Raw genomic sequence first — 21,593 nt, 5'->3', positions numbered from 1 at the left:
CCTAACTCCCTCCCAGACCCCGCACTCCCACCCTGAGCATCCTCCCGCACCCTAACTCCCTCCCAGACCCCGCACCCCCACCCTGAGCATCCTCCCACACCCTAACTCCCTCCCAGACCCTTCACCCCCAGCCCTGAGCCCCAGGGGTAAGCCAGGGGCACCTCCCCACCACAGTACAGTACTGTACAGTATATAATGCCTTTTGTCTGCCCCAAAAAAATTTCCTTGGAACCTAACCCCCTGCATTTAGGAAAATTGGATTTGTTTAACATTGTTTCACTTAAAGGTGCATTTTTCAGGAACGTACAATGTTAAGTGAGGAGTTACTGTAGTTGATTTTACAGCAACATATTGCCACATCTAATGCATATAGTGCTGTATAGCTGCACATTTTATAGCTTCCTTTTTCTAAAGACAGAAGCTGCATGGCAGAAACTCTCAGTACAGATGGCCTGCCTTGTGGCAGAAAACAGATTTATTTGTATGTAAAAAGACTTGCAGCCTTTCCAATACTTGTGACTGATGTATGTTATATATGGAGATATACCTATCTCATAGAACTGGAAGGGACCCCAAAAGGTCATTGAGTCTAGTCCCTTGCCTTCACTAGCAGGACCAAGTACTGATTTTGCCTCAGATCCCTAAGTGGCCCCCTCAAGGATTGAACTCACAACCCTGGATTTAGTAAGCCAATGCTCAAACCACCGAGTTATCCCTCACCCCATGTTCATATTCCTTTTTTCTGCTGCTAATGAGTCACATGGTGGGGGAGAAAAGGAAAAGAGAAGCTACCCTTCCTGTGGGAAAGGTAAAGAAGAGAGACTCTCCACCTGAGTACTGGCAAGGATGTGTTGAATTCTCCTAGAAAATGTGACTATAGATCTTTCCCAAATTTCAAAATACTACATAAAACGCAAAGAACATAGTAAAATTTTCCAAAGAGATACAAATGCTTTTCATACAGTACTTTGATAGGACCCAAATCCTCTGCTTACCTGACACTGTAGTCTGTTTTCAAGTGATCCATTATCCATGTAGGGGTATATCAGACAGTGATATCCACTTTCTAGTGAGAAACCCACTAGTTGTAAAATGTTAATGTGACAACACCTGAAGCCAAATATCAACAAATATTAGTAAATGAAATAAAATGAGAATAAACAGAAAATTTAAAATTCCAGTGCTGGATCAAACTGACAACATATAGACTAGACTGTGTACTGACTCCTCTCCTTGGGAGCACAGCAGAATCACAATTGTTGCACATCGTTGAGTATGAGGCGTGCACAAAGCTAACAGTACAGCAGAGAGGAAGTGGGGCTATAGTGCCATCCCCTTCCACACTAAGTAGAGGGGATGCTCAGCTGCAGAAAGGAGCTGCCCTGGACCTGCTTAAGGAATGGCACTGTGGCTCCACTCCCCCAGCAAGTAAGTCAACTTTGGAGGCAATGGAGGCATGCTGCTTCCCAGAGCTTCTGCTGGGTCAGTACAGATCCACACCATCCTCAATACAGTGCGGTGTCTACAGAGCAAAATTTAGCCTTTAACACAGATCAGATTATTTCTTGTTATTTTGTAAGAGATCTATTAATCCCCAGACAGACTGTGATCAGAACCAATTTCCAAATAGCTACTTACCGAAGGCAAATCTGTACTTCTGTATGAAAGAATCTTTGTGTTGAATTCTGGCTTGTACATTCCAGCTGTGAAAAACATCACAAAAAAGCACTAAAATCAACTGTCATAAGCACGGACTTCATTTAAACTAGAACCAAAACATTTTTTATATGTAGAATAGCAAATAAATAACTAAAGACTTTATCCTGCTAACAATTATGCATGCAGGTAACTACTCACATTAGTAGTCCCATTGAAGTCAATAGGACTACTCATGTGGGTAAAAGGTCTCATGCATAAATGTTCGTGGGATCTTGCTTTAAACTGGACATCATTTACCCTCCTAAAAATACCATAGTGCAGCATCTGATTACTAGTCTGTGGTGTATTAAATGATAACTGTTAATGTTTAGGAGACGTTAACAAATGATTCCCCTTCAAACATAAATGAAGAAAGGGAGGAAGGGTGGTACTTGCCTCTTTGAGCCTTTTAATGACGTATACTGCATTGTGTCTCTGACCTTTGTAGACCTCAGCAAAAATACCTTCATTAATTCGGTTCTCCTCACTGAAACCATTGGTAGCATTTATCACTTCCCCCGGGGTCCACAAAAGGCACCCACTAGGGAGATCAGCAATCGTTTCCTGCTGAGGACTGGAAGAACCACAGGGCTAGAAATAACAAAAAAACAAGTTTATCTTCCTGGAACAATGGATTTCTCTCTCTGCTAAGGGCCTTTTAAACACAGCCAAGTCATAGGACCCAGTTACAACACAGTTGCCCCCTAACCTGATTACAACACAGGTCCAAGGCCAATTAGTAGTGTGGATAGGCTCTGAAAAAAATAGTCCTGTATTTCTAACATAGGCAAAACTCCCTTTGTCTTCTAGGACTCCAGGATGTGAGTCCTATATGGATATCCCCTGAAGTTAGAAAATTCACATGCAGGATTCCTTTCAGCCCTGTCCGTGATGTGTTGACATCCCTACCGAGTTCATTTTCTACTCCACAATTTCTTTTCCATGATAGCAAAATAAACCAAGGTTGTGTGAAATTGTGACTGCTCTTCTACATGATCAGTCCCTACGTTTTTCACAATTCAGTTTTGGTAGTTTTGCTGTTGTGAGAAATTTTGCACAATGGGGGATTTTGCATTGAACACAGTTGAAAATGTGAATTTTGTTGTAGGCACAGACTTTGCTTGTAAAAGAGGTTTAGTTTGGATTGAAATGTTGCCCATTTGGGGGAGAAATTTCACTTCTTTGCCTCAAAAATGCGTCCTTCACTGAAAAATATCCTATTTCCAAGTGAAACATTCTTAAACTTGTTGTGACTTTTTTGTGAAAGGGCAGTTTTAGAGTTTACAAAGATATGTAAATAAGCTCAGCTATGGAGTGTTTTCAGTTACATTGCTAAAGTTTCACACAGCTATAAAATAACCATTTTAACCATCTACTTTGGCTTGTTCTCAATAAATAGCTTAGCAAGTAGGATTTTTTAAAATGATCAGATGTTTATTTAAAGAATTAATAGCATCAGGAGTGACACTAAAGGTATGTCTACACTGTGATAAAAGATCTGTGGCACAGCTGTGGCTGGCCTGCGTCAGCTGACTCGGGCTCGTGGGGCTATAAAATTGCAGCATAGACGTTGGGGCTCGGGCTGGAACCTGGGCTCTGGGACCCTCACCACTCATACGATCTCCGAGCCTGAGTGTTTACACTGCAGTTTTATAGCTCCACAGCTCAAGCCCAGTCAACTGACCCCAGCCAGCCTCAGGTCTTCTATTGCAGGATAGACATACCCAAAAGTCAAGTTACAAGAACCATCAATCCTCATGCTTCAGGGCATACAATGATCATCAGCTGGATCAAGAAGAAATATTCTCCATGTTATACATTAAATATTGTATTTAGGTGCTTGATAGGAGCTTTACACCTACTTCTGAAGCATCTGGCATTGACTGCAAAATTATGAAAGGATAGCTCAGTGGTTTGAGTATTGGCCTGCTAAACTCAGGGCTGTGAGTTCGGTCCTTGAGGGGGCCACTTAGGGATCTGGGGCACAATCAGTACTTGGTCCTGCTAGTGAAAGCAGGGGGCTGGACTCTATGACCTTTCAGGATCCCTTCCCGTTCTATGAGATTTTATATATTATATATATATATAGGGAGATGTACTTTTTTTTTTTTTTTAATTTTGTTCTTCCAGTCCAATATTGGTTCCAGTTTGGCGACTCCTGTGTATTTGTTTTTACTGAATGAACAACTCCATTTGATATTATAAGTCCCAATATGTATGAAGGAAGAAATAGCTTAAATATTAGCGTGCAGCTCCCACACCCCAAGCCTGTTCAACATACAAAGGTGCAAAACACTAACTCCCCAGCAAGGAGCTTTGGAACCATTGCATTTATGTACAGCAGTCTCCTCCTCTGGCTGGAACACTTGTATCATGTTATATTGGACATTACCAGTGAGGTTTAGAGGTTTAAAATGTAAACTGCTTCAAAATTTTTAGAATCTAGTGGGACATACTGATTAAAGTCTAAACTCAAAAAGAGTCCCCAAATTCACCACACTTAGGAACTTTTCTTAAACTTCTAAAAATAAATATCCCACCCTTACTTCCATGTCTGGTGTGATCACAGCACAATACAATGTGAAAAGCCCCCTTTACTGCTGTGAATCAGTAACCACACTGGGAATTCTCTCATAATCAGTTGCCATCCAGATTCTTTTCCCATACCTGACTTTGTAATATGCAATGGAATTAATGAGCATAGTTCTTCTCAGAGGCTGAAGTCAGCAGAGTCAGCACAAGTTCTTCAAACAAGAACTTGCGTAAGTGAGATCCAAATTAGGCACCATGTTTTCAACAGATGTACAGTTTATGCAAGTAGAAGGACGCACACAAATTCCTTTTAATTAATTAAAGGAACACAGAATGGCATGAAATGCAATTTTAACGGTCAACAGAAAATTGGGGTTTAAACTATGTGGTTTACCTTCACACTCGATGAATGAGGAGGATTTGATTGTAGGGAGTGCATAAGGTCCTCTGGGGGAGGTAATGGATAGGGGAGTGAGTCTGAGATTCCTCCAGAAACTGGATCTGAAAATGATATTAACAGTGATGGGGAAAATGCATTATTTTTGTGATACTAAAAGTACGACTAGTTCAGTTTCTGTGATTGTTTTCAAGTCCCCTAAACCAGTTGACAGCCCGTCAGGACTAGGCACATTGTGTAAGGGTGCAGATTTGTTCTTCTGACTCACCCTAACAGGGTGGGACTCTTTAGTTCTAGCTCAGGGATATAAAATGCTCAGTCTTTTGAAGACAAGAGAGAGAGGGAGAAACTGGAGGTCTTGCCAGGAAAACATCAGGAACAGACAGCTCAGGAGGAAGTTCAGGGCTTTGTTACATAAGCAGGAATAAAGGCAAACCACAGGAAAGGGTGAGTTTGCGTCATAAACAGTGTGTCTATGCTGTGTTAGGAGTGCGAATCGTCCCTATCTACACATTCATTCTACCATTAAAACAAATATATCTCATGTTATTTTACTTACTAGGTACTGCTAACACACACAAGTGTGGTAAGTCTGGTGATGGTCCAATCTCATTTTCTTTGGCTTTATTTTTGTTTTCTGTGGGATAACAGGGTATGTTCTCCTGTTTAGGTGACTCTAATGGCACTCTGGCAGCATTAGTAATGTTAGAGACTGATACCCCTGCAAAACAAATAAGAAGAAAAAAACCCTCTGTAGATTATTTTAAAAAAATAAAATAAAATAAACCATACAGCTACACTGAGAAAAAGAGCTCTTAATCTGAGACAAAATGTCCTAAAAATGACTTAGCATTTTTAATGATAATGTACTTAGAGTGTAACATATTAAATTAAATTAACTAAATAAAAACATAAGAACAGTCATAGTGGGTCACACCAATGGTCCATCTAGCCCAGTATCCTGTCTTCCGACACTTGCTTTGGAAGGAATGAACAAAAACAGGCAATCATCGAGTGATCAATGCCGTCGTCCACATCTGGCCATCAGAGGCTATGAATATCCAGACCATAGGATTGTATCCCTGACCATCTTGGCTAATAGGTTTTGAACCCAGTTATAGTTTTGGCCTTCACAACATCCCCTGGCAATGAGTTCCACAAGTTGATTGTACATTGTGAGAAGAAATATTTCCTTTTGTTTTTTTAAACCTGCTGCCTATTAATTTCATTGGGTGACCCCTGATTCTTGTGTTATGTGAAAGAGTAAATAACACTACCTTACTCACTTTCTCCACACCGTTCACTATTTTATAACCTTCTATCATATTCCCCCCTTAGTCGTCTCTTTTCCAAACAAAGGTTCCAGTCTATTTAATCTCTCCTCCTTCGGAAGCTGTTCCACACCCTCAATCATTTTTGTTGCCCTTCTTTGTACCTTTTTGAGTTCTAATGTATCTTTTTTAGAGACAGAGTGACAAGAACTGCACAGTATTCAAGGTGTGGGCATACCATGGATTTATATTGTGTCATTCTGATATTATCTTATTATCTATCCCTTTTCTAATGGTTCCTAACATTCTGTGAGCTTTTTTGACTGCCTCTGCACATTGAGCAGATGTTTTCAAAGAACTATTCACAATGACTTCAAGATCTCTTTCTTGAGTGGTAACAGCTAATTTAGATCGCATCATTTTGCATGTATAGTTGGAATTAGGTTTTCCAGGTGCATTACTTTGCATTTATCCACATGATTTAGACTTAAGTATTACTGAGGATGAATAAAAAGTGATTTTTGAAACAAATGTATTTCATAGTCATCACCCTGCATAACTTGTTACTTAAAAAGATAAGTTAGCAATAATAATATATTGCTCTTATCATATGGGACATAGCACTTTTCATCCAAGGATCTCAAAACACTTTAGGTACAGTAGTTAAACCTCACAGCACCTCTGTGAGGTAGTAGTGTATTGTTATAGCCATTTTATGGATGGGTAAACTGAGGCACACAATTTCAGTGACATGCCCAAAAATCACACAGCCAGTCAGTAGAAAAGGTAGGAACAAAACCAAGGAATCCAGGCACTAAGTTTTGCATCTCTTTATATGTCCCTTGTGCACTTAGTCCTATAGAACATAATAGAAAATGATAACTTTTTTGTAGTCTTTTCAAATCATTGTATAGCTTTGAATAGAGAATTATGCTCCAGTTTTAGAATTCCATAAGATAGAGTCTTTCTTTAGGTTATGAACTAATTCTTCATTAAATTTCATAGGATCTGAGAACAATTTTTATAGACTACTGTTGGTTTCCTCCTATTAAATACTGTGGGACTTTTCTAGTAAATGCAGGGGTAAATCATCATCTTGATGTAGAGAGAGAGACTGACTGTGCCATGCCGATAGTAATTATTATTTGGGGTAGATCACCCCCTCACATGACAAAAATGTGTGTGCAAAGAAACCCTCTCAGGGTTTTTATGAACAATGTGTAAAACAATAGTAATGCTTTGCTCTTATATAGCTTTCTTCCCAACATGTTTTACAAGAGAGGATCAGTGTCATTTTCCCCACTTTACAACTGGGGGAAACTGAGGCAGAGAAAGGTGAAGTGATGTGCCCAAGGTCACACAGCAAGTCAGCGGCAATGCCAGGAAGAGGGCCCTAGTCTTCTCCCCGCATCTCCCAGACATTACTGTATTGGATTACGCTGCCTACCTCTTCATTGCTATTCTTTTTTAAAAGAGACTAAGATTAAACAAGTGTCTTCACAAACCACATTCAAGGGGAAACAACCCCATTAGATGATATTGGGGTAACAGACTGAACATGAAATGATTTAATATTTACTCTGACAAAAGATCCAGGGTAAAAATTTCAAGGGCATCTAAGCGATCTAGGGGCTGAAGTCCCATTGGTTGTCAATGAGGCGTTAGCTCTTAAATGCCCAAGGGGCTGATCCAAAGCCCAGTGAAGTGACTGGAAATACTCCCATTGGCTTCAGTGGGTTTTGGATCAGGTTCTAAGTCACTTTTGAAAATAAGACTTAGTCTCTTAAGTCATTTAGGGGCTCCTGAAAATTTTACCTCTGAGGGCCAAATTCTGCTCTTCCACTGTCATAAATCGAGAATCACTGGATTTATTCTAGATTAACACCTGTGAAACTGAAAGAAGAACTTGCCCCCAAATTTCAAAAGGTACAAAAATCCTGCTCTCATTAAAGTCACTTGTTTTTGGCGAAAGCAGGAGTAGGGCCACAATTCTTTATTGCCAATTATTTATTTCACTTTGTCCTGTGAATGCATCACAATAGTAAAGTGTAGGTTTAGAGAATTATTATGTATCTCAGCGGTTCCTTATTGTTGTGAAGTGATTGCATGGAACATCAAACTCATATATCACCAGTGAAACACGTACCACAGCCTGGTATATCTGACTTGCCTTGAGAGGGTGTTATATGTTAGGTTATTCCTGGTTTAGGTCACACTTAAAAAAAAAAAAAAAAAAAAGAAAAAAACACCACACAGTTCTCTAGACCATGGTGTCAACTTGTGATATTTTCCATCTCATTCCATTTCCAAAATACGCACTTCAGCAGGTGAAAACAGGAAATCACAGCTGACTAACACATAGCAGAAGTATACAAGTTGGTCAGCAAGGAAAAAAAAAAAAACAAAAAAAAAACCCCAAACCCTACCAGAAAATTTGTGGTTTTGAAGCCAGTATGAGCGTAAAGGCTGAGCTAATTTATACAGAACTCAGGATGCAAGAAAGGGTTGTCTATATGTTTGTGGTTCTTAGGTGGCTTGTTGATCCTGTGGTATAATTCTCACTGTGTGCGCAAGAAGACTAAGGGCATACCTACACTGCCCTGCAGCTTGGAGTAAGGGGTTGTAAGTAGCAGCATGCACTCATGTGCTGCAATATAACTCTCCTGGGGGGACACTGCTGGTGTGAATTTAAAGGTCCCAAGTTTTCATAGTGCAGTGTAGCCATGCCCAGAGGTTTAAATCCCACATCAGACATCCATGAACATTTATTTCTTTTACCTTTACATTTATAGGAACAGGTTAGAGTGGGTATATTATCCTTTTCAGAGTTGCAGCCATGTTAGTCTGTATCCACAAAAAGAACAGTACTTGTGGCACCTTAGAGACTAACAAATTTATATGAGCATAAGCTTTCATGGGTTACAGCCCACTTCATCAGATGCATAGAACGGAACATATAGTAAGACCACACACACACACACACACACACACACACACACACACACCATGAAAAAGTGGAAGTAGCCAAACCAACTGTAAGAGACTAATTAAGATGAGCTATTATCAGCAGGATGAAAAAAAACTTTTGTAGTGATAATCTGGATGGGCCCATTTTAGACAGTTGACAAGAAGGTGTGAGGATACTTAACCTAGGGAAATAGATTTAATATGTGTAATGACCCAGCCACTCCCAGTCTCTATTCAAACCGAAGTTAGTGGTATCTAGTTTGCATATTAATTCAAGCTCAGCAGTTTCTCGTTGGAGTCTGTTTTTGAAGCTTTTCTGTTGCAAAATTGCCACCTTTAAGTCTGTTACTGAGTGACCAGAGAGGTTGAAGTGTTCTCACACTTTTTAATGTTATGATTCCTGATGTCAGATTTGTGTCCGTTTATTCTTTTGCCTAGAGACTGTCCGGTTTGACCAATGTACATGGCAGAGGGACACTGCTGGCACATGATGGCATATACTACATTGGTAGATGTATAGATTGAATTAATATGCAAATTAGATACCATTAACTTGGGTTTGAATAGAGACTGGGAGTGGCTGGGTCATTACACATATTGAATCTATTTCCCCATGTTAAGTATTCTCACACCTTCTTGTCAACTGTCTAAAATGGGCCATCCTGATTATCACTACAAAAGTTTTTTTTCATCCTGCTGATAATAGCTCATCTTAATTAATTAGTCTCTTACAGTTGGTATGGCTACTTCCACTTTTTCATGTTTTCTGTATGTATATATCTTCTTACTATATGTTCCATTCTATGCATCTGATGAAGTGGGCTGTAACCCACGAAAGCTTATGCTCAAATAAATTTGTTAGTCTCTAATGTGCCACAAGTACTCCTGTTCTTTTTATATTATCCTTGTGTGGGTGTAATCCCATGACCCCCCTCATTTCAGAAGCCATTGTTTGGGATCCTATATGGATCCAGCCTAAATAGAAAATCATTGTTCCACATTACTAGAAAGAAATATAAATTGGAGGCAGTTCAGAGAACAACAAAAATGATCAATAGTCAGAACTGATCTATGAAGAAAAATTAAGGACCAATTTATTAATCTATTATAGCCCATTTGTGCTGCTCTACCAGTGCAAAGCACTTGAAATACAGCAGTATTTGCTACCTGGGAATTTCTGTAGCCCAGGGAGAATCCACATATGATTAAGAGCCAGCGCAGCCGCTCTTTGCCATCCCCCTCGCAGCCTCTGATATAGGAGCCTTATTAGGATACCTCTCCTCTCTAGCTATTCCTGGCTGCTGGACATAGATTACAGCAGCCCTGAGGCTCTTCTAACTTACAAAAAAAGCTGAATTGGGGAACACCTTTGCTCACTGCACCAACAGATCCTGCACTAAGTACAGGTTGGATGAAACTGGGCATCAGGCCTCAAAGAGCAAAACATGGAGTACTGTTTAGAGTACATTAGATGTGGACAAGTTATCAGAGTACAGAAATTTGAAGGATAAAAGCATCCTCAAGGGAAAAAAGGCATTACTTTATACAAGGGCATACGTAGGAGCAATGGGATGGAATTAAGGTAAGAAAAGAAAGGGGAAAATTTAAGCTAGCAGGAAAAGCTTTCTGACAATGGGGTGTATTAGGGTGTGAAAGGTTTTCCCAAGGAAGTAGCTGGAACTTCATTGCATGGGACATTTAAAACTGCAATGGACAATGCACCTGGAAATACCCTGCCTGGACTACATGATCTCAACTTGTGTCAATCTGGCATCTTGCACCAATTTTACTAAATAGAAAATTATTGTTTTCTTTTTGATAAAAAACCTGGAAGCACCAATATGAGATTTATTTTACCACACCATTATATTAGGTTATTTTATCTTAAAGATGGTTTGTATCAGCAGGACAAACCACAGCCTTCTTTTTAATTTTGAAGTCAGATAATATCTTTGTGTTTTACTTAGTGGCTGTATCTGAAACAACTAGGAAACAGGATGTTCCATTTATAATCTATGTTCTTCATAAGTATGAAAACCAAAGGCCCTATCACATCGGTGTAAGTAGGATGGGGCCCTAGAGTTCTGCAAAACTAGGCAGATTCACTTTAGATGCACATCTTTGGTTTTAATCTGCCTGGCTCTTGCCAAGTTTTTCTTCACTTTCAGATTTGAATGAAACCAAGCACCTCAGTCTGAAATTCAGACTAATCCATTGTTTCCTCTGGCACAGTGTCAGAACCACATGAAACCAAAGTTTTATGGGGTTTCAATGTGACACCAGGAATTAGGCACCAGAAAAAAAACATTCTGTATTTCTCTAGTTAAAACTGACAATCCCTGCTCAGCAACAGAAGTTGGTCCAATAAAAGATTACCTTACCCAGTCTGTAATATCCTGGAACTGACACGGCTACAACACTTCATAATCCCTGCATCATGAGGTTAGGGTTTTTTTTTTTTGTTTTTTTTCTTTATTGCTCTTTCAACTAACTGAAAAGCTCTAAAATTAGAATGGCTTTCCCCATTGATACTGGTTTTCTGAGGGCCTTTTTTGAATGTTGTAACTTCCTCTCTGCCCAGCAAACATGCTACCACTGAAGCTACGAAAATGACGTAACCATAAGAGTCCAGGGGAGTCATTGTTCCTGACATTCAGAAATGGCATTTCAGTAGAGCAGAAAACAGGCCTGATGGAGTTCTAATCCTTTTGGTAACAATCTGCCAATAACTTTGGACATCAGTTTTTGGGGCCCAATTCTGATCTCACCAAGGTAAGTCACGAATAACTCCATGAAATAACTGGTTTTACAGTCGTGTTAGTTAGATCAGAATCAGACCCTTTGAGTTTTATAAACTGTTTGCTCACTAAAAAAGTAGCACATTATCCCCTGTCATGTCTGCTTGAGGAGTCTCAGCTGAATAAATTACTCAGGCACAAAACATAGATATTGAGGGCAAAGACTTCAAAGCTTTTCTTTTCTTTGACATGCAGCTGAAAAGCAAGCCATCCATGTTTCTGCTCACAGCTGAACACATTTTGGAAATCCCACAATGAGGTAATAACATGAACCAGTCTGACTACTGCACACTGGGGGGGAGAGAGAGAGAGATTAGGGCCCAGTCCTGCAGTCCCTCAAAGCAATGGGGAGTTTTGCCATTAACTGCAGTGTAGGAGTAGGCGATAAGATATTCAAATAAAATTAACTGTATGACCAATTGGGCACCATAATGTAGTTCTGTAATTCTATACATTTGAATTATAATGGACAGTGTTCAAAATTGAATATTGATCAAGCCACAATATCGTTTAAAAATTGACCGCTAAATATTGACTAAGCCATAGATTATCCTGGGGATTTGTCCTCTCACCCCTCTTCTGAATCCTCCCTTTCCGATCATTTTTTTTCCCCAGCATTAATCCCCTTCTCTCAGATCCTCCCCTCTCTCTTTCTCCCCGCCCCATCATTCTGTCAAAATCTAAACCAGTCTCCATTCAAAGGCCATCAGTTCCACTCCTTCATTGACTAGAGCAGTGATACTCTGAGACTCGCGAGCCACAAGTGGCTCCTTCATGTGTCTTCTGTGGCTCTTTGTAGCACATGATATTAAAACACTGTGTGATTTAATTATTAACTGATCTAAGTTAGTAAAAGCATCCTGATTGATTAATATGTTATTAACCAATTGTAACTGATAAAATAATACTTGGTCATTTTGCTGTGAGAATTAGATAGACCTCAGTGATTCAGGAGCCAAATTACTCTGAATACCACTGGCCTGGAGACTTGCAGAAATTCCATGGCCAGAGCAACTGATTTTACAGCATTTTTAACCTCTGCTGGTCCTGGTAGGGAATAAGAAGCTGCAGCTGGAAATGGAACCTGAGTCTTGCACATGACCAATTATAGTAGAGCCAAGAGATCACAGGACAAACTAGTTCAGTGTTTTTAAAACTGGCACTAAAATGATGTTTCTAGCTATTAAGCCATGCAGGAGAATATAGTTCCTCTTATTTATTATGTTTTATAACTTTTGAAAATGAGCCTTAGGCCTTGTCTACACTGCCACTTACAGCGCTGAAACTTTCTTCACTCAAGGGTATGAAAAAAACCACACCCCTGAACAATGCAAGTTTCAGCCCTGTAAAGTGGTATTGTGGATAGTGTTACAGCGCTGGAAGCTGCGTCTCCCAGTGCTGGGAGCTATTCCCCTCGCGGAGGTGGTTTTATTAGAACTCTCTCCCAGCACTGGAGCTGCGACTACACAGTCACGCTAAAGCGCTGTCTGTGTAGACATACCCTTAGTCACTTCAAAAAAATGTATCCATACTTAATTGCTAAAATAAGGCTTTATCTGCTTAGTAGCCCCACATCACTGTAGATGTGAAAACCTCACAAAGAGGAAGGATGAGACTGGCATGATAGTCAAGTGGCTAAGGCACAAATGTAGGATTCAGGAGACCCGGGTTCAGTTCCCTCCATGGCAACACTTTGTGTTACTTTGGGCAAGTCACTTAAGGTATATCCACACACAGCAAAATAAATAAATAAAACCAAACCAAACCAAACCAAACACCCCCACTGCAGCAAGTCTCAGACCCTGGGTCTACAGACTGGGGTTTGTGTTGTGGTGCTAAAAATAGCCACATAAATGCTTGGGCTCTGAAACTCACTCCCCCTTCCCTGGGCTTCAGTGCCCAAGGTGGAATGTCAGCATAGCTATTTATAACATGAGTCCTAGTCTGTAGACCTGGGCTCTGAGACTTGCTGCCACAGGGTTATTTTGGAGTATAGACATATCCTATGTCTCTCCATGCCTCAGTTTCCATCTGTTAAATGGAGATGATAATCCGTAGGTCACAGGGGTGTTGTGAGGATAACTACAATGTGATATATGCCAGCAATGCCCCTCTGACATGTATATTGGCCAAACCAGACAGTCTCTATGCAAAGAATAAATGGACACAAATCAGACATCAAGAATTGTAACATTCAAAAACCAGTAGGAGAGCACTTTAATCTCCCTAGATACTCAATAACAGACTTAAAAGTGGCAATTCTTCAACAACAAAAACCTTCAAAAACAGACTTCAACGAGAAACTGAAGAACTGGAATTAATTTGCAAACTGGACACCATCAAATTAGGCCTGAATAAAGACTGAGAGTGGATGGGTCACTACAAAAAGTAGTTTTCCCTCTGCTGATATCCACACCTTCTTGTCAACTGTTGGAAATTGGCTACATCCACCTTGATTGCATTGGCCTCGTTAGCACTACAAAAGTAATTTTTCCTCTCTTGATATTCACCTCTTCTTGTCAACTGTTGAGAATAGGCCACTTCCACCTTAACTGAATTGGCCTCGTTAGCACTGACCTCCCACTTGGTAAGGCAACTCCCATCTTTTCATGTGCTGTAATGTTTATACTGCTTACTGTACTTTTCACTCGCATCTGATGAAGTGGTTTTAGTTCACGAAAGCTTATGCCCAAATAAATTTGTCTCTAAGTTGCCACAAGGACTCCTCGTTGTTTTTGCTGATATAGACTAACACAGCTACCACAATGAAACCTGATATATTAATGATTGTAAGCCAATCAGATATTACGGTGATGGAGACCATATAAATACCTTAGATAGAACATAAATAAATGTAGTCTTACTACACGCCCCACAAAACCATTCATTATTATCATCCCTATTTTTCAGATACAGAGCAGCAATTTGCCCAAACTCATACAGGAAATCAGTAGTATAGCTGATTGCAGATCTCTGGAATTCTACTCCAGTGCCTTAACCACAAGACCATCATTCATTACATCATTTTCTTTGGTGATTATGGCAAAACAGCAATGATCCTGAACCATGAGATTCAATTCTGGATTCCAAGTTTGCCGCCTCCCCCCAAATGTATGTCTCTTCACATCTTGGGCTGACCGATTATCATCTGTGAACTTTGGCTCTCAAGCTAGGTATGAATTCCGTCCACCTGAATTCAAATTGGGTATTAGCCCCAACCCAACTCTAGGGAGGAAGGCAGTGTATTTAATTACTTCTTTAGCAACTGTTCTTTTTAAGGACTTGGCTACACTTGCGAGTTACAGTGCAATAAAAGAGCCCCGGGCGCACTAGCTCACTCCCCATCCACACTGGCAAGGCCCGTAGAGCGCTCTGACTCCGTGGCGACAGCACGGCTGGTACTCCACCTTGGCAAGAGGAATAACGTTTGCTGCGTCTTGGCTACAATGCCCGGGCGTCAGTGTGAATGAGGTGTTGCGTTACTGCACTCTGATCGGCCTCCGGAAACATCCCATAATCCCCTTAAGTTAAGTGGCCACTCTTGTCATTGTTTTGAACTCCTGTAGGAATGCGGAAATGCCCTTTCAAAGCTCCATTTCTGACAGCCGGCATGCAAGCCGTTACTGGGAATGCTGTGTGAGAGAGAGAGGCGGGGGGGGAGGTCTGCTGCTGTCTGAACTTACAAGACAGCATGCTGACATGCTCTCAGCCCCCTAAAAACCCACTCTCTCTCCCCCACATGCACACAACACACTCCCTATCACACTCCACCCCAGCCCTCCCATTTTAAAAGCATGTTGCAGTCACTTGCATGCTGGGATAGTTGCCCATAATGCACCACTCCCAATGCTGCTGCAAGTGCCGCAAATGTGGCCACACCAGTGCGCTTGAAGCTGTCAGTGTGGACAGATTGCAGCACTTTCCCTACTGCGATCTACGAAGGCGGGTTTAACTCAAAGCGCTCTACATCTGCAAGTGTAGCCATGCCCTAAAGTACTCCACTGCCTAACCTTCCTGGCTTTTATGACCACAGTTAGCTACTCCCCCCCTACATGCCACACCTAGTTCATTGTCCTCCTTTAATCTCACTCAAACAGCTCAAGCTTTGCTTTCCTCTAAGGCCTGATCCAGCTCCCATGAAACTCAATGGAAAGATCCCTCTTGACTTCCATGAGAATGGCTGCATTGGACAAATTCATTCTATTAGTCAAGTGTTACAGCAGAGCTTACAAGCAGATTTTACTCCCAGTTGACTTGGAAGGAAGTTGTTTAGATACTATTTTTAACAGGGGAAACCCCTGGACTTGCTGGTGTTTGCTGAGTACAGAACCGTCCTGTTTACCCCAAAATCTTTCAGCAAGCTAAAAAACTTTCACAAAGATAGAGGATCACAGAAGCAGGGTGTGATGAGGAAAGCCACTCACATCAGAAGAGACTGAGGTCAGATAGGAAGGAGCTGTACCTAATAAGGGAGCTGGATGCTTGGGATTCTGCTGCATGTTACAGAAAATGCTGTAACATGCATACATACAAGAAGAACGATCATTATCCAGAAAGACTGTGGTTGGTGTCACTATGTAGCTGAGATTATTATGTTTTCTGCGTACGTCAGGAATCAGCTGCTGCTGGAGACAATTGCCATATGGAGGGCTGTTTCTCCATTACCTTATACCTTGTGTAGTCATCAATAGGAATTTTACCTGGTCCTTGCTGAGACAAAGCTTTCCTTGACTAGTGGAAGTTTTGCCTGAGTAAGGGCTGAGTTGTTTTTGAGTAAAAACAGAATCTCAAGATTTCATCCAGGATCCCTTTCCATTTTCAAATACTAGAGCAGTTTTAACTAACAAAAGAAATCTATCATGCATCTGGGTTTGCGGTGTAGTTGCTCTGAAGATTACTGTGGCTGGGTTTCAGTCTTTGAGACTGTACTGTAGTTTACAGACTACAAGGAAGATTAAATAAAGGAGTTCCCCTTGCACTGAGTGAGTAGGAGTCACACTGAGGTCATCCAGCTGTTTACAGAAGGCTTTGCTGGAGGTTGCCAAATATCTCTACCCTGGGGCAAAAGTGATCAGGTGTTAATAAAATCCATTTCCTTAAAATCTTTGACTGCAACTTTTGAAAGCCTGGTAAAAATTAAATTCCCCTGCCACAGAAAAGACGTAACACCTAGCTGAGTAATAGACTTTTTCTGGAAAAGATAAAAATCAGGTTGCAAATTGCTGTTCCTTGCATGTAATTAAAGAAAGTGTGGAGAGGTTTTTGTGTCCAGTTCCAAACTGCTTTCTCCAAAGGAAAGAATGTAGCTGATTTTCTCTCTGAAATCATTACAGCATGGTATACATGCAGTAATGGGATTACTCAGAAATGCCAGGAACACCCTGCACTGAGCAAGCACAAGAACAAAGGTGGATCCAGGATTCCTTTGTGGGGAGGTGGTGGAGTATAGTGTTTTAATGGCTGCTTCTAATTAGAGTTTAAAGTGTGACTGTGTGAAAAGTGACTTTAAAAACACTATTGTGTGATTCCACATTTATTGTCTCAGTGACTTCTGAAGCAAATTTGATTTATTTAGAAAAAAATCTTCTTTATTTATAACAGCTAGACCTGCCAACTTAGGCTATGTCTACACTACAAACCTGACAGCTGCACAGGTGAACCGCTGCAGTTACGCTGTAAAGGCTCCCATGTAGCCGTTCTATGCCTGTGGGAGAGAACGGCTACATGGGAGACATAGTGCTGTCCACACCGGCGCTTTTGTCAGTGAAACTTATTTCAGTCAGAGATAGGGTGTTTTCACACCCCTGACCGACAAAAGTGCTACTATAAGCAAAGCCTTAGTTTAGAACCTGAGTTAACAACTGTGTTACTGATGTGCATGTCAGAATAGATACCAGCTCATTTTCCCATAGCTCTATTGGTTCTACAGGGTGGATAGAGTAAGGTTTCTTTCTCCTACAGTGAGTAGATGTGATCCTGAATTCAGACCGGGGGTATATCTGTTAAGTAAGAAGGTGCCATTTTTACATTGGCCCAATGATGTTAATTGAGCAAAACTCCCTCTGAAACCAATGGTAATTTTGCTTGATTAAGAAGGTGAGATTTTTGGCCCTTAGTCACTTTTAAGAGTAAAATTGCATTTTCAGGGACAACTAAAACAGAATGTCTGTGGGCTGTTTAACATGTATGTTTCAGGCTCCTCAAGAGAGCTATTATTTTTGTCTACGACAGTATTAACTCAGACTCCAAGTACCTGAAACCTTGGCAGTTTATCTGAGGAACTTACATAGCTGATTCACTAGGGTGTAGTCAATGTTTGTGAAGCACTATGGATGTGCTGAGTAACACCATTATTTGCCAAGATCAGGATCAACATTCCTCTGATGTGCCATAAATAAACTGACATCCAGTGTATAATGTTAAAGCCTTGATGCCATCCATCAATCAAGTGTTGTCTTGTTACCATTCTGACTGGCATCAAGAAACAGCAAGAGGCAAGTTTGTTATCTCAGGCCCGTCCTACTAAATGCTGAGTGCTTTCTGCCTATTGCTGAGCATTCCTGCAATTTACTTGAGTGATGTTTGGATCAGAGTTTTGGTTCAGCCCATCTCTAATTGATAACATCTGTTCTTCCTTGGACAGATAAGAATAAATCCTGATGACACTAAGAATAGACATTCACCTATGACCAGGGCACCAAAATGCTTTGAGAGGCAACATGGCCCGCTGGATCTAGCACAGGATTAGAAGCTGGGAGCTTGTTTTGGCTCAGTTTCTCCCTGTGCAATTTGGGGCAAGTCACTTAACTTCCCCATGCCTCAGTTTCCCCATCTCTAAAACAGGGACAGTTCCTTACATGGGCACTACGGGTATAAACTGGTTAATATCTGTAAAGGTCTCCTCACTGTGTAGTCAAAAGACAAACATACCTTGGGTACATAAGGTATTGAAAGGAATTGGATTATTTCATAATGCCTTTTTATAAGTCAATGCTTTGTTCAAATTCTAGGCACCCTATATCTAAAGTGATATAGCAGAAACAGAGGCTGTTCACAGAGGGTGATAAAAATTATTAGAGGCCTGGGAAAACCTTCATATGGCGACACAGAAAAGACTAGGACTATTTAGTTGAGAGAAGGCGCTAAGAGGAGACATACTGTAATAGAGGTAGACAAAATACTGAATGGAATAGAAAAAATAAATCAGAAATTCCTATTAACCCTTACTCACAAAGGCACCGGCTTCTAATTTCCCCTGGGGGTGCTCAGCCCCAGGCCCCGCCCCCACTCCACCCCCTTCCCCCAAGTCCTCACCCCACCTCTTCCCTCCCCCACTCCACCCCTTTCCCAAGGCCCACCCTCACCCCTTCCCTGCCTCTTTCCACCCCCTCCCCCAAGTGCGTCACATCTCCACTCCTCCTCCCCCTCCCTCCCAGCACCTCCTGCACACGGTAGAACAACTGATCCACGGAAGGTGCTGGGAGAGAGGGGGAGGAGTTGATGGCAGGGCCGCCAACGGACAGGAGTGGGGGGCTGTGGGAGCGGAGTTTGGCTGCCAGTGGGTGCTAAGCACCCACTAATTTTTTTCTGTGGGCATTCCAGCCCTGGAGCACCCACGGAGTCCGCGCCTATGCTTACTCATAATACAAAAGCAAGGGATATGCAATGAAAATTAAAGGCAGCAGATTTAAAACTGACCAATGGCAACATTCTTCTACACTGTGTATCATTAGCCAGTAGAACTGAATGATACATGATTCCACCAAGGCCCACAGCTTACTAGAATTAGAACAGACACCATTACATTTTTTTTAAATTTTCTCTGATGTGCTAGAGCAGGGGTGGGCAAACTTTTTGGCCCAAGGGCCACATCAGGGTTGCAAAACTGTATGGAGGGCCCGGTAGGGAAGTCTATGCCTCCCTAGACAGCCTGGCCACCGCCCCCTATCCGCCCCCTCCCACGTCCCCCCCTCTGATTGCCCCCCTCAGAACCCCGACCCATCCAACCCCCCCGCTCCTTGTCCCCTGACCAACCCCTCCCTGGACCCCCCGCCCCTAGACGCCCCCCAGGGACCCCACCCCTAGCCAACCCCCCTGCTCTCAGTCCCCTGACTGCCCCGACTCCTATCCACACCCCCGCCCCGACAGGCCCTCTGGTACTCCCATGCCTATCTTTCCCTGTCCCCTGACCGCCTCCCCCCCCGAACCTTTGCCCCATCCAACCACCCCCTGCTCCCTGTCCTCTGACTGCCCCCCCGGGATCCCACGCTCCCTTACCATGCCGGAGCCAGCCATGCCGCCGCACTGCCCAGCAGGAGAGGTGGGCCAGAGCACTGGCGACGTGGCGCGCTGCGGGGAAGGGAGGACAGCATGGGAGGGGCCGGGGGCTAGCCTCCCCTGACGGGAGCTCAGGGGCCGGGCAGGATAGTCCCACGGGCCGGATGTGGCCCGTGGGCTGTAGTTTGCCCACCTCTGTGCTAGAGACATAAATTCTTGTGGTTCAGAGCATAAGCCAACTTCTCTGGGCAGATTGCTTTCTCCATCGAGGTTCTTGCATCTTCCTCTGAGTCATCTCATACTGATCACTGTTAGAAACAGGATATTGAACTAGAGGGACCAATGATCTGCTTTGGTATGGCACTTCCTATGTTATTGCTTAATATGATTTGTGAGGGTGGAAAATCAATGTAGTTGGAATTTTAGAATGAGGTTTCCAGTGAGAGGTTTTCTTAACTAAAAAGAGGATTTATTTTGCTAGGGTTTACGTTGCCTAATATAAAATAAAATAAGTTTCTCTCAGGGAGAAAGATCATCTACTCACAGTCCAGAATCACTTGTGCCGCTCGGTAGAGCTGCAGTGCTTGGAGAAGTTCCAGTAACTGTTGGACTGTTGCTAGCCTCACTCCCCACCACCACATGAGCTCTCTCGTTATGCTGATTCCCGTCTTCTCCATGCACTTGATTTTCCGCAGCTCTGTCTGATCAGTTATCACATTGGAGGCTAAAGGTAAAGAAGGGATATTTCTTTTATAAAAATGGAAGAAACAGATACAAGCAGGGGAAGTCCAAGCCTATTGCATATGCTCATTTAGTTTACATTTGCACAATTGAAAAAATAGGTACACAATAAATTAGGAATAAAGGAGATCATAATGCGAGTCTCAAGAAAAAATCAGTTCCCTGGAGTAAGAGGTTCTAAATGTTTTGTAAAAATGGAAACATTTCTTTAAATTTTTAAGTATCAGGGGGTAGCCGTGTTAGTCTGTATCTACAAAAACAACAAGGAGTCTGGTGGCACCTTAAAGACTAACAGATTTATTTGGGCATGAGCTTTTGTGAGTAAAAACCTCACTTCTTCGGATGCAACCGAAGAAGTTGCATCCGAAGAAGTGAGGTTTTTACTCACGAAAGCTCATGCCCAAATAAATCTGTTAGTCTTTAAGGTGCCACCAGACTCCTTGTTGTTTTTGTAGATACAGACTAACACGGCTACCCCCTGATACTTAAAAATTTAAAGAAATGTTTCCATTTTTACAAAACATTTAGAACCTCTTACTCCAGGGAACTGATTTTTTCTTGAGACTCGCATTATGATCTCCTTTATTCCTAATTTATTGTGTACCTATTTTTTCAATTGTGCAAATGTAAACTAAATGAGCATATGCAATAGGCTTGGACTTCCCCTGCTTGTATCTGTTTCTTCCATTTTTATAAAAGAAATATCCCTTCTTTACCTTTAGCCTCCAATGTGATAACTGATCAGACAGAGCTGCGGAAAATCAAGTGCATGGAGAAGACGGGAATCAGCATAACGAGAGAGCTCATGTGGTGGTGGGGAGTGAGGCTAGCAACAGTCCAACAGTTACTGGAACTTCTCCAAGCACTGCAGCTCTACCGAGCGGCACAAGTGATTCTGGACTGTGAGTAGAT

The 21,593-nt window shown here is 41.8% G+C and overlaps 1 protein-coding gene across 1 annotated transcript in view; it reads right to left on the bottom strand.

Moving 5' to 3' along the window:
- IRAK2 (interleukin 1 receptor associated kinase 2) overlaps positions 1–21,252 on the bottom strand; it is a 31,342-nt gene extending 10,090 nt beyond the window's left edge. The window contains exons 1-7 of the mRNA XM_034775593.1: positions 21,220–21,252; positions 20,485–20,734; positions 5,187–5,348; positions 4,625–4,731; positions 2,095–2,289; positions 1,639–1,703; positions 996–1,110 (exon numbers count right to left, since the gene is read on the bottom strand). Of these exons, the coding sequence (XP_034631484.1) occupies positions 996–1,110; positions 1,639–1,703; positions 2,095–2,289; positions 4,625–4,731; positions 5,187–5,348; positions 20,485–20,734; positions 21,220–21,252 (927 nt within the window). The remainder of the gene's footprint in view (positions 1–995; positions 1,111–1,638; positions 1,704–2,094; positions 2,290–4,624; positions 4,732–5,186; positions 5,349–20,484; positions 20,735–21,219) is intronic.
- Between the last annotated feature and the right edge of the window lie 341 nt (positions 21,253–21,593).

The sequence above is a fragment of the Trachemys scripta genome, chromosome 7 (genome assembly GCF_013100865.1).
Source record: "Trachemys scripta elegans isolate TJP31775 chromosome 7, CAS_Tse_1.0, whole genome shotgun sequence".
Lineage (NCBI taxonomy): Eukaryota > Metazoa > Chordata > Testudines > Emydidae > Trachemys > Trachemys scripta.
Note: the sequence above shows the minus strand (reverse complement) of the source record. Positions and strands in the feature narration are given on the sequence as shown.